The sequence below is a fragment of the Coregonus lavaretus genome (assembly GCF_964263955.1).
Source record: "Coregonus lavaretus genome assembly, chromosome: 13".
NCBI lineage: Eukaryota > Metazoa > Chordata > Actinopteri > Salmoniformes > Salmonidae > Coregonus > Coregonus lavaretus.
In genome coordinates, this window is record NC_140000.1 from 21,866,731 (window position 1) to 21,880,841 (window position 14,111).

The 14,111-nt window shown below is 46.1% G+C and overlaps 1 protein-coding gene across 1 annotated transcript in view; it reads right to left on the reverse strand.

The window, feature by feature from the left end:
• The window catches only part of LOC311139868 (semaphorin-6D-like), a 139,158-nt gene that overhangs the window by 36,239 nt on the left and 88,808 nt on the right, over nt 1-14,111 (reverse strand). Inside the window, exons 4-11 of the mRNA XM_084174858.1 lie at nt 11,291-11,499; nt 9,354-9,468; nt 8,937-8,994; nt 4,851-4,907; nt 4,346-4,447; nt 1,965-2,055; nt 1,578-1,700; nt 1,193-1,281 (exon numbers count right to left, since the gene is read on the reverse strand). Of these exons, the coding sequence (XP_084030984.1) occupies nt 1,193-1,281; nt 1,578-1,700; nt 1,965-2,055; nt 4,346-4,447; nt 4,851-4,907; nt 8,937-8,994; nt 9,354-9,468; nt 11,291-11,438 (783 nt within the window). The 5' untranslated portion in view covers nt 11,439-11,499. The remainder of the gene's footprint in view (nt 1-1,192; nt 1,282-1,577; nt 1,701-1,964; nt 2,056-4,345; nt 4,448-4,850; nt 4,908-8,936; nt 8,995-9,353; nt 9,469-11,290; nt 11,500-14,111) is intronic.

Genomic DNA, 14,111 nt, shown 5'->3' on the forward strand with positions numbered 1-14,111 from the left:
GGACATGCCGAGAGAGGAGTTCGGATTGGTCTGCCATATAGCACGCTTCTGTCTATTTGAGCTGGTCAGTATGAGTAGGTAATCCTGTCTAACGCGGCTTTTATGCAGGGTAGTAACATCATGAGTTGGGATTATGGTTAATTGTTTACGTAGCTACATGTCTTAACAAAAGACTCCACTATGCAAGTAACCATTTCGGGTGCGTTCGTATGCCAGAGCGGAGAATAACTGATGAATTTACGAACACTCAACACCTGTTGAATATACCGGTGTCAGTAAACGTCGGCAAAAAAGCATAATTCAATTGTTGCCAGCAGCACAGTTACGGTCACCAACACTCTGGATAACATGAAAACAGCCTAACTAGCTCTGCTAGGGCGAGTAAAATGGTCAGTGGGGTGTTCTCTCATTTGTGTCTGGAAGTAGCTAGCAAGCTAGCCAATGTTAGCTAGTTAGCTTGGGTGCTTGACTGCCGTTGTGAGGTCAGAACGCTCCGATCAACCCTACTCATCGGCCAGAGCGTCCAGTGTGACCTCTGAATGCTCTGAGAGCGAAACGAGATGGATGGGTCTAAAGCTTAAGAGGGTGTGAACGATGCTGAATGGGTGTAGACAAAGTAGGTACCAAAACATTCAAAGGCCATTTTCTCAAAAGTGAGATTACAAGTTCATCAACTTTCAAAGCAGATTGACTTTCCCATTGTTCCTCAAATGCAGTGTATGATATACCATTTTGTAGCTCAGTGTCTCTGCTTTTATCCAATGTAAAAAACACAATTTCAAATTTTGCTACATAAGACCGAATCAAGACAAACACCGCACTAGCTCTGCCACCTTTCACTGCAGATGCGGAAGTGCGACATTAGCGGATACAGTGGATTGAGACGCACAAAATGTAAAAAAACATATCTCTAGCTTAAACTGACGGATTTGGATGGATATTTTTTAATTATGCTAATTAGATTTCAGCGGGGCCATGGAAATCGACTCTAGGGGATTAAGGGCCTTGCTCAAGGGCCCAACGGTAGGGGATTGTCTTGAGTGTGTGAACCCAGCAGCCCTCCAGTTGCCAGATCAATTCTGCCCTATTTTCCAGCCCTCGGCTAACGAACCGGCCACCTTTCGGCTACAGGTCCTTAGCCGCTGGGCTACCTACCGCCCCATTCTGTGATATTGAATTACAACTCTCTTACCTTGCCAAGTGTGGTGTACTCCACAGCAATCTCACTGAAGAAGAAGTACACGTAGTTCCCGTACTCAATGGCATGGAGGAAATGAGGCTCTGAGGAGACAAAGGGTGAAATATGAAACAGTAACACTGACTGTACTATTTGGTATTCACAACAATATTGCATTAGGCAGTCAGTGTTTTGGTAGGAAACATCACTCAAGTAGGTACCACACACTGATTTAGAATGAGATACCTCTCTAATATGTAACGTACTGCATACAAATAGATAATGATATTTGGCAATGCAAAAGTGAGAAGATTTCAGAAGGAAGATTCTGAGGAAGATTCAAAAGGTATATTCACAAGTTGGTTCAAATTAAGACCTGAGGCAAAGGCCAGGGGCTCACCTCGTAGCCATTTGGAGTCGTACTTCACAGTACGAAGCACTGGGCTGCTCTCTCCCAGACTACGGTAAATCACTGCATCACTCGCCAGGAAGTCTGTCATGGTGGCCGAGTAGAAATCGCCACCTGAGAGGAACAAAATAACTAATTTAAGAAAGGCGTGTTTTTTTCAAATGAACACAATTGGAATGAAGATTAGGAACCGATGCCTCCCAATGTGTATTTTTATCTCATGGCTACACTTGATGTAGGGGCTGTGCTGCTCTCAATAACACTCTGTGAACTACGTCTAAATGTCACTGGCAAATTGGCAAGATTAAGGGCAGGTTTAGTGATCAAGTTGCTGCCCCCAGCTGACATTTCGCTCTGTCTCTGTCCAAAGCAACTCACCAGCGAAGAGGCCGACGTTGGATTGGCGAGACTCAAAGGGACAGCGGGCCTGACCCACCACCTCCTCACCATCCTGTTCCAGTGTGGACATCTGGGAGAGAGAGGGAAGAAAGAAGAGAGGGAAGGGGGTCCTTAATAAAGCTATTTATAGGAGTGTAACTCAAATGCAATTCAAACTCCATGGAGCTTATATTGAAAAACCTCAACTAAAATAACTAGGTCAGTGTTTGCAGTTGTTAAGTTTACTATTTTCCCCTTACTGAAAAATCGATTTCAGTCCAAATTTGAGTATTGTTCTGTTTTATATCAGGTTAGCTTTACTGCTAACTGCCAAGTTAATTAATATTAATTAATTAATTAATATGCCATTTAGCAGACGCTTTTATCCAAAGCGACTTACAGTCATGCGTGCATACATTTTTGTGTATGGGTGGTCCCGGGGATCGAACCCACTATCTTGGCGTTACAAGCGCCGTGCTCTACCAGCTGAGCTACAGAGGACCACATATAAAGTCGACCCCTTAAAGCCATGGACAGAATGTGCCTCTAGTCAATCCTGTTGAATAAATAGGAACACTTGTCATAAAGATACCTTTTATTTGATACGTTTTACATTGCATTGTAACAACAGTGAGGTCAAACGGTCAGGAGTAACACTCCTGTCAGCCTGTGGTATGGCTGCTACACTGTGAGGATACAGTATCTCCTAACCACAGATCTTTAGCAGCTATTCCTGCCCCACCGTTATCAAGGTCGTAAAACCTCGGCTCAGACAATATGTGTGAATCCCGCCGGGGTGGGGGCAGAATGCGACCCAGAGGAGAGGTCATGCTCAGCACCTCCAGCACACAGCTGCCTTCACAAACACACACAGTGATAGCCCGTCAACATGTGTGTTTATATTTAATGCTGTGTCACTGCTCATTGTTCCCTATGGGTACACTCTCTAAGTGAGAAATCCACCATTGTACTGTGGTTGTTACCGTTACATATTTCATCTGTCTGCTAAACCATGGTTCTGGGGCTTCAGTACTACAGTACAGTGTGATTTAGACTAGAGGTTACAGGTTTTCACCTCCTGGTCTAGCTACCACCTGGTCACACAACCTCTGTCTTTGATCAGCTGGCTCATTGGGCAGAGTGTTTTGTGGTGATCAATTTACATGGAAAATGTGCAAACACCTTCCACCCGTCCACACCCACAATCCAATCCCCTTCACCCTAACACCCTCTCCTGACCCCACTGCCCTCCTCAGTATTTCCAAGGAATGATGCTGACAGATTGCATGATATGATTTACACTTCAGCACACTCTTCCCAGTTCTCCGGGCAGTCATCGCTCCCGGTTTTTCAGAGCCGGGAGGGAACGGGACAGGGAGAGGAATTTGTTCTGGATAAAGTGTAAATCAACGTCTTCCATTGGGAGTCTATGGCGGAAAAGGTAAAGCCTCTGCCGTGGTCTGTATGGATTTAGCCAGCTCCCCGTTGGACTTCTCAGACGGTAGACGTTACGTCCCCTTATCCAAAAAGCACACTGTGAATCATTGCCCAGAACCGTGATGTCATCTCTCCTCAGCTTAATCAGACTTCTTTTGTACTGGTAGACATCCTGGAGTGTGTGAGTCTATCTGCGCACCGTTGTCACGATTAACGTATCGCTACTTTCCTATTGTATGTTTCCACTTAGCCGACAGCTCTCTCTGGCACACTTTGGGTTGTTAATCACTTGAGCAGTCAGAAAGCCATGGAGAGTAGGTGGCGTGAGTTCCTTTATGGAACTAAAGTAGTGGCTCCCCTGGGATTCTGACTCTAGTGTTCTGGCATGTTTTGTTCTCGCTCTCCCCTCCCCCACTCTCTTTCCCCCACTCTCTTTCCCCCACTCTGTCCCTCGGAGGATGACATGATCTCAAATCATCTGCGGTTGCAGTTTATTCCTCAGATGTGTGAATAAAGACTTATTATCATGCTGGATCTGTGTTCAGTCAACAGACCGCTGCCAATCTCGAGTCAACATGTTTCTCCATCAACATCCAGTATAGCAGCACTCCTTTGAAGTGGTTCTGCAATCTGGAGTCCTATAGCGGTCCATCTGTGCACATCAATGTCAACTTTATGATTTTATACTGTAAATAAAGAGAGGACACTTTTCCCCCAAAAAAAAGTTAAGAGAAAGTCAGGACGCCCACACCAACACCTGTAGGCATATGCTCTGAAGGCACCACCCTTAACCGCTAAACCGCCCCAGGCTGCGGAAAATAACACTTTGACATTGGTCCAACACTTTTTTAAACTAAGCTTATTTACCCCATTTGTTTCAGAACAGTGCTGGGTATGGGGCTGGGGGCTTTAGATGAAAAGGTGACTGAGGTGTAGTGTCCTACCTTGTAGTTGCGGCAGGTCGGGTTAAAGGCGTTGGTACCGCAGGCAAATAGCGTCTCATCGTTGCGTGGGACCAGAACTTTGATGTAGTTGTAGCACTCATCCTGTCAAAGGGAAACAGCTGGGTTTCAGGGGACGGCAATGTGACTCCTGGCTGCTGGTGTTATCACCCCACCTGCAGTGTCATTGCACAGCTTATTATGCACTGAATTGCATTTTGCTAAGGGCGCACACACACACACACACACACACCTCTCTCTCAGTCATACTTCTGGTTCTATTCTCATCATTACCATAATCCCTGTGCTGATCTCTATGGTTTCACTAGAGCTCTGGGAGGCTGACGCTGCCTGTGCCAGAGACTGGTTCTGGAACTACAGATAGCTGTGGTGCTGATTTTGATAAGCAATCTGTGCTATTGTTAGTGCTACCCTCCCACATCGCAGAACAGACAGTGGGAGAGTGGGAGAGAAACAGAGAGAGAGAGAAAGGGAGAGAGATACTCACACTGTTCTTCCCCCTCACTGTGCATTTGTCCACGTCCTTTGTCTTCCAAGTCAATTTCTGCAACACACAGACAGACAACCAACTGTCAGAGCAAGAAAGAGACACTTTGTTCACCCAGCCATTCAAGTGCTATTAGCAGACAGCTGTGATGAAAATCTCATCACGTTCAATAAAGCTTCTGACAAACAAACAAACATCTGAAACACCTGAGGAGCTGTGTCCAACTCTGTCAGCGTGCAACTAAAGACTGTTGTTCCTCTACAATCCATCTCCCATACAATTATTGCAATTCATCACAATCCACCTGTACTTCTTAACAATAATACATCTCTATGGTTAATTAGACCAACAAGAAGATCAAGGAATCAGAAAGGAATCTGCAATGCATTCCTATGGGAAGTGGATTGGCCTGATACTAGCTATCTATGGTCCTCCTGGTCATCCTCAATGTCCTTATCTCCTAGCATTGCCCCCCCAGTGGGCCTCCGCAAGTGTAGTGAATAGGAAGAGATCCATCAATTTGTTAACAAGGTTGCCTGGTTGAAGGTTTAATGCACTGCCCACCAGTGCAGATCCACTGTTCCACTACCGACTGACTGGGAGGGTGATTTACTGACTCCGCTGTCCACCCTGCAGGAGCACCAAACTCAACACCATGGGGCATGCTGGGAAATAAGATTTCTCCAGAGACTAAGGCGAAATCCCTCTTTTGGCTCAAGACTCAACCGTTACCCTTCTGGGCCTTAAAGTTACCCTTCTGGGCCCCCCCCCCCAGCTCTTCACTTCCCTCTTGAAGATCCAACACGATAGGATAGACAGGATAGATGTCAGCAATATGCTAATAGTTCCCCCTTGCCCTCTGGCAGAGTGAGCTGGAGTTAGCTATTTATTGCTTATACCCATCCAGGACTTTGATATACAGTATCTCTGAGTGGGGGATCATGATGGGCCTGGTGAGGAGACTGGGGATTAGAACTGAAACTGGGCCAGAGAAAAGGAATAGATCCATGATGAAGCAGACCCTAGGTTTTTGATTATGACTCAGGCGCACACTAATGATCTCACTGAGACAGATAAGAAGCATGGGAAAGTGAGAAAGCCAGGTTGGTATTATGGCTGATCAATGCACTATGCAATGCAGATATTCTTAGTTCTCCTAACTTCAAGTTTTTTTGAAAATACAGACTTTCTCTTCCGACAATTCTCTGCACTACACATAATTCTTCTCATGTATTTCTACTGCAATCAAATCCAAGTCAATAACGTTAGATCTCATTGATGTTGAGTGGGTCCCATATGGGAATGACTCATGCTGTAAATTAATCTAAATACGATAGGGACAAGCAAACACAAACACAGGCCTTAAAGTGCTTTTTATTTAAGTGCAATCGAGTTTGACAAATGGGATTCAGATGGGAGAGAGAGAGCACAGCACTTCAAAACCAGGAGTGCACAACATAACTTCTATTGGATATCTGTTTGAAGTGAAATGGCTTCGTATCTGCATGAGTGAAGAGACCGGCTGAGTAAGAAGAAAACAACAACAGTAATGCTCTTAGGTCCAGCCAGCTGCAATGATACACTTAACCAATATGCCACGGCTAAGGGCTGTTCTTAGGCACGACACAACGCGGAGTGCCTGGACACAGCCCTTACCCGTTGTATATTGGCCATATATCCCAAACCCCCAAGGTGCCTTATTGCTATTATAAACTGGTTACCAACGTAATTAGAGCAGTAAAAAGTAATGTTTTGTCATACCCATGGTATACGGTCTGATATCAAATCAAATTGTATTTGTCACATGCGCCGAATACAACAGGTGTAGACCTTACAGTGAAATGCTTACTTACAAGCCCGTAACCAACAATGCAGTTTTAAGAAAGAATACCCCCCCCCACACACACAAAAAAAGCACACAAAAAAATACAATATAAATTAATACGAAATAAAGGTAACAAATAATTAAGGAGCAGCAGTAAAAATAACAATAGCGAGGCTTTATACAGGGGTTACCGGTACCGAGTCAATGTGCGGGGGCACCGGTTAGTCAAGGTAATTGAGGTAATATATACATGTAGGTAGAGTTATTAAAGTTACTATGCATAGATAATAAACATAGAGTAGCAGCAGTGTATGTGTGTGTGTGGGGGGGGGGGGGACAATGCAAATAGTCTGTGTAGCCATTTGATTAGATGAGTCTTATGGCTTGGGGGTAGAAGCTGTTTAGAAGCCTCTTGGACCTATACTTGGCGCTCCGATACCGCTTTCCATGCGGTAGCAGAGAGAACAGTCTATGACTAGGGTGGCTGGAGTCTGACAATTTTTAGGGCCTTCCTCTGACACCGCCTGGTATAGAGGTCCTGGATGGCAGGAAGCTTGGTCCCAGTGATGTACTGGGCCGTATGCACTACCCTCTGTAGTGCCTTGCGGTCGGAGGCAGAGCAGTTGCCATACCAGGCAGTGATGCAACCAGTCAGGATGCTCTCGATGGTGCAGCAGTAGAACCTTTTGAGGATCTGAGGACCCATGCCAAATCTTTTCAGTCTCCTTAGGGGGAATAGGTTTTGTCGTGCCCTCTTCACGACTGTCTTGGTGTGCTTGGACCATGTTAGTTTGTTGGTGATGTGGACACCAAGGAACTTGACGCTCTCAACCAGCTCCACTACAGCCCTCGTCGATGAGAATGGGGGCGTGCTCGGTCCTCTTATTTTTCTTGTAGTCCACAATCCTCTCCTTTGTGTTGATCACGTTGAGGGAGAGGTTGTTGTCCTGGCACCACATGGCCAGGTCTCTGACCTCCTCCCTATAGGCTGTCTCGTCGTTGTCGGTGATCAGGCCTACCACTGTTGTGTCATTGGCAAACTTAATGATGGTGTTGGAGTCGTGCCTGGCCATGCAGTCATGAGTGAACAGGGAGTACAGGAGGGGACTGAGCACGCACCCCTGAGGGGCCCCCGTGTTGAGGATCAGCGTGGCGGATGTGTTGTTACCTACCCTTACCACCTGGGGGCGGCCCGTCAGGAAGTCCATGATCCAGTTGCAGAGGGAGGTGATTAGTCCCAGGGTCCTTAGCTTAGTGATGAGCTTTGAGGGCACTATGGTGTTGAACACTGAGCTGTAGTCAATGAATAGCATTCTCACATAGGTGTTCCTTTTGTCCAGGTGTGAAAGGGCAGTGTGGAGTGCAATAGAGATTGCATCATCTGTGGATCTGTTTGGGAGTGGATCTAGAGTTTCTGGGATAATGGTGTTGATGTGAGCCATGACCAGCCTTTCAAAGCACTTCATGGCTACAGATGTGAGTCCTACGGGTCGGTAGTCATTTAGGCAGGTTACCTTAGTGTTCTTGGGCACAAGGACTATGGTGGTCTGCTTGAAATATGTTGGTATTACAGACTCAGACAGGGAGAGGTTGAAAATGTCAGTGAAGACACTTGCCAGTTGGTCAGTGCATGCTCGGTGTACACGTCCTGGTAATCCGTCTGGCCCTGCGGCCTTGTGAATGTTGACCTGTTTAAAGGTCTTACTCACATCGGCTACGGAGAGCGTGATCACACAGCCGTCCGGAACAGCTGATGCTCTCATGCATGTTTCAGTGTTACTTGCATCGAAGCGAGTATAGAAGTAATTTAGCTCGTCTGGTAGGCTTGTATCACTGGGCAGCTCGCAGCTGTGCTTCCCTTTATAGTCTGTAATAGTTTGCAAGCCCTGCCACATCCGACGAGCGTCAGAGCCGGTGTAGTATGATTCGATCTTAGTCCTGGTATTGACACTTTGCCTGTTTGATGGTTCGTCGGAGGGCTTAGCGGGATTTCTTATGAGCTTCCAGGTAAGAGTCCCGCTCCTTGAAAGCGGCAGCTCTACCCTTTAGCTCAGTGCGGATGTTGCCTGTAATCCATGGCTTCTGGTTAGGGTACGTACAGTTACTGTTGGGACGACGACGTCAATGCACTTATTGATGAAGCCAATTGGCTGTCAACCAATCAGCATTCAGGGCTCGAACCACCCAGTTTATAATAGTCTATGACCCATGAGTTCCTGACTCATGTAAACGATGTGTTTGTGAGACAACATAAGGCTTACCTGTTGTGGGACGATCTGCTCAGAGGAGGCGCTGAGACTGACAGCAAACACATTATCCCTGTAAGAGGTCAAAGGTCAGAAAATATTTGAAGATTTCTCGTCTCTGCCTGAAACCCAACCCCACCACACCAAACTTAACACCCAAGCTGCCTGTTCTTAGCCTAAATTAGATTGATTAGGGTCAGTCACACAGCTCTTTAACGCAGGCTTATTTATGTAGAATGGCTTCTTGCTGAGCCTGAGGAACCTTTTACATAATGAACCTATAGTATGACAATATGAATGTAAGGGGAGCTATGCAATAAGGTTGATTGATACAATGACAGAAATACTACAAAGGGATTCAAGGAAGAGTTGTCAATACCGGGTTAATGCAAGGCAGTCCAGTGCATAATAATGAGAGGCATGTTGACTGACCTGGCTGCGATGTAGAGCATGTGGTTGATCCGGAGCATCCTCTGGAAGTCCAGGCCCAGTCGTACTGTATCGTTGTCTGACATGAGGCCCTGGAAGCTGGGGTACAGGTAGGAGTCTGCATTGGGAGGGGGAAAGAGTAGCAAGCTGAGTTCCGGGAAAAACTATCTCCATAACGACAAACCAGGCACTAAAGAAATCAAGTGTGTGAATCTGAAAATAGGGTGTATTCAAGCACAAAAATAGAGATTGTTTGAGAGCGTGAGTACATGAGAGAGAGAAAGAGAAAATAGATGGTTGACTTGATATAACCCTCTGATTGCAGTATGCTTTCTCAGTTTCTTTAAAAAAAAGTTTTTTCCTTTGCCCCACATTTGCTGCAGATGCCCAGATTGCAATTTGTTCTAACTGTCAGCTGGTTGTTATTGTAGGCTATCCCATGACTCCATGCTGTGCTGCTAGAGATAATACACTTAATTGTATAACTTAAGATGGGGGAGCGGGAAGCATCTCTAGACCCTAAGTTTATCACAAGAGCTAGACAAAACAAAAACACTGCAACAAAATCAATCCGTCGAGGCTGGCCTCTAGACCATCGTCTCTCCCATAGTGCTGCATTAACTGCTCAGGCCAGGGGTATCAAACATATGGCCCGTGGGTCGGAGGGGGTCCAATCCGGCCCGTGGTTGGTTTGAATTGGGGGGAAGGGGGGTTGGGGGTGAAACAAAGTCAATATACTTTGAAATTACTAAAAACAAATCCAAACTGTATACAAATGATAATGGACCTATATTCATACAGTTTCTTGACTGTCTAGCTCTCTAATAATCACTGCAATCAATAGACCTACATCCATACAGTTTATTGTCTGTCCAGCTCGGTAATAATCACTAGACAGTCATGGAGCATCCCAAAAAAAAAAAAAAACTATGGATAGTTTTTGCAAATTTTGACGGAAAGGAAATATAACACATTTTCAGTGCGGCCCTCCGGACCTCGATGATGACCGAATGCGGCCCCTGGAAAAAATGAGTTCGATACCCCTGGCTTAGGCCCTCCCGTCCAACTTGACAGGTCTAGCTGAATTAGCAGACCTCTAAAATAAGGCACTATCTGAAATTACAATCTCCTCGGAGGAAACATCTTTCCCCCAACCAAGCAAGTCCGACTCGACTGTTTAAAGATTTTAACTCAGGGGCGATTGGGCTGAGTCAAGCAGAGCAGTGATTCGCTGTGGGGCAGAAAGGGAGAGGGATAAGTTCCCCCTAGCGACCGCTCGGCCCTTTTATTACTCCTCAGCACTTTCACTTCCTTTAAAGTTTTGGGCGCCGCGTTGCCACGGAAACCTCTAACCTCCAATTAGCCTCGGCGAGGGAGATGATTCCGGCGATGGAGCTGGGCACTGGATGTATTACCATACATAATGGACATCCTGGGGAGTTGTGAGGGGTTCTGACGCCCTGTCACCTACAGACCTGCTGACAAATGGCCCTCATTACACCTGAGATGGGCTCCACATATAGAACTATTAGCATGGCTATTTATGCTAATGGCCATGTTACACTCCTCCAGATAGATCAATTAAAGCGCCAGGCCTCGGTCTCAGTCACCTCTTAAATAAATTCATGGGGCTGGCGACTAACCGCCAGGACCTCCTCACCACACCTCCTATTGATTAGGTGCTACTGATGGGCTATACGTGTGGCCCAATCAGATGCTGTATTATGTCATATAGCTGAAGTCAAGTGTATAGCTATTTTATTTCGATAGTGGTAATTATGTATTAGAAGAAGTCATCCTATTATTGACATAGATTTGTAAGAGGACTGACAAAATATGTGTACATACAACTGACAAGTTGCTGCCCTTTAACGGTATATCAGAACTCAAGCCCCCCTGAACTAAGAACCAACATTGCATCATGACGGGCTTGCACTCACGTTCTCTTCCCACAATGCTGATTGGCTCCAGGTCCTGGGGGAAGGGTGTGGCTCCCATGGCCAGGTGAGGTAAGAGAGCTGTGAGGGCTAGAGCCAGGCCCACCGCCAGAAGGGGGAGGGGCCGAGGCGACCCGGGCACCAGCCTCATGTTGGCAGGGGTTCACCACACCTCACCAGAACAGCATGGCCAACAGCGGGCACATCACCACCTAGAAGAGGCGAGAGAGTGAGACACAGGTTAACATGGCTACAACAAAAGTTAGCTGTACCTCTACCTATCTGTTAAAACAGTCATACGCTAATGTGAATGACAACAACAGCAGCATCGGCTTCATAATGCTCCCTATAATTCTGCTATCAAGTTCTACAGTAGCTGTTGGAACTTTCTGAGTTTGGATGCTAAGCTCTCATTAGCATGCGATGCTTACTGCCGGTGCGGCATTGTGATTGAGTGTTAGCTGAACTGTGATGGCAGTCTGTGAACACAGAGAGAGAGAGGGAGAGAGAGAGAAAGAGAGAAAGAGAGAGAGAGAGAGAGAGAGCGACAGGAATGGAGAGAGAGGTGAGGCCACAAGGGCCCTGACTGGGACACCTGGCTCATTTACTCCCAGCCTTCAGTCTTTCACAGGTGACTTCACACAATTAACCACCGCCCACACAGGGGAACGCGACTCCCTCTGTCTGCACCAAGACACCATGCCCAAGGGGAGGCAACAGGTACCCAATTTCACCTAATATACAAAACAAACTATAAGTTGTTTGACTAGATGGGAAAAACGAGCGGCTCCTGTAAGGTCAGACGATTCAAGTTCGAGCAAAGTTTGCTCTCTGCATTATTAATCACTCAGGTAAGCTATGCGTCAGACCTGAATTGTCTTAAAATGCTAATTTCCCCATCTGCTTGATTTCTGAGATGAGAGACCGGGACAGATGGATGCGGATGGCGCAGGGATTTGTTAAACTAAATCTCCAGAATGCCGTGACTGGTGTTTTGGCACCAACTTAATAAGGGCAGCGTGTCCTCTAAGGGTTTCAACTCAGCACAGCCCAGATTGATGTACTGTACCAATGAGATCCTGCCACACCGCTTTTAAAATGGGGAGCCGAAAACAAAGTCAACACAGATATGAACCGCCATCAATATTGATAACGGGCTCCTCATTCTGATTCAGAGGAGACGGTTGCATTTAGCGATGAGATCAAGCGATGATCACGGTGTCATAAATCGAGGGGAGGCGGTGTCTGCTCCTGTTTACTTAATGAATTACTGCCTCCTGCATGTCCTGCCTGGGCGATATATGAGGACATTACTCCCGATGGATTAACTCACAGGCTTTTCGGCTTCTCAGATGAGGCAGACAGCTTGAGCAAACAGGATATGATGCGGTGGCTTCCTGCCTGAGCAGGCCAAACAGCGGGTACCCCAAACACCACTGTCACCCGATCTAACCTGAATCTATCATTGAAGATCCAAGATCTTTGTACATGCTCTGATGGTTGAGCAATGCCTTCAAGTTAAAGAGTAGGCTCACATTTATGCTGCTTATGTAAATGCTTGAGGGATCTTGAAATAAAAAAAACACTTGGTAAAGTTGCAGTTAAAAATATGCTAAATAAACTTAATAGAACTATGAAATGATTTGCATAACTGGCTCTCTGCTCTCATGAATATGCATAGACTAGGCCGACGATCATAAACATGTAGAGTGTGAAATTCAAATCAAAGGTTATGGAGACGGGGCAGAGATCAAATATCGACAAGTGCAGAGTATTTATCCAATGCCTATAAAGCCAGGAAAATGCAAAGATGACTCACAACAAGACAAGCACAGTGCCTGCAGGAGCTTATGCAAGACCGACCACCAGATGAACTGACCCTACAGACCCTCTGAGGCCTCTGGACCTTCCACAGATTTCCACACAAAGGCACTGAGTGGATGAGCAACTTGGCGTGTTTATCAGCAGCACCCTGAACAGTTGCTGTTTCTGTTTGTGAAGTTCTCCACATGTTGACGAGCCTCACAGCTGGGGATGGATGTGGAGCTTGTGGAAATGCTACGACGAAGTGCCCAACGTAATCCAATTCAGTCCTAGCTACAGTAATGTAATGTAAACCAGCATAAGTCCCTTTGATCTGCGGCATACACTGTTGTCCTGGGGTTCCCTTCGAGACGTGTGCTGGTGGTGGGGATTTGGCAAGGAGCCTTTATCCAGGGCTTGATGACAGTGACATGGTAGAAAGAACCCTATCATGTAGACTTCCAGGGTACTGTATGTGGAGGCTCGTCCAGTCTTTCATGCTGAGTGAGTGACAGATGTGATGGTAAGCATCACTGCTAGAGTAGGGGCTGACTTCTGCCTCTTTAAAATACATTTATAGACAGTCCACAGTGACAAAGTGAACTTCTTTGGAAGTTGCAAAAAGGGACAGGCGGTCAGAAGCTCACTATGCTCAATCCCCATAAAGCCAATGCAATGGCTTAATTTAACAGTCTTTTAAGATGTGGTTTTACAAATATATTTAGGGCCTGCCTTCAAATTGCCCTGCATGTAGTGCATCTAATGTGTTCATGTTGTTTATCGCCTCAACCCGTAAATTCTTCAGCTTCTTCTCAATGGGATATTTCCATAGCGACAGGGGCATGATCGAAAACCTGATACCAGGGTCCAGCTGCTACCGCCACATTGAATGCCGCCCGCCAAAACTTGCTATGTCACAAACACACCGCACCCTTCCCATAAACGATGCAGCACCCATTAGGAATATGTGGCTCTTCATTTTCTTCTCTAATCAATCGCCTTTTACAGAGCGAATGGAGAG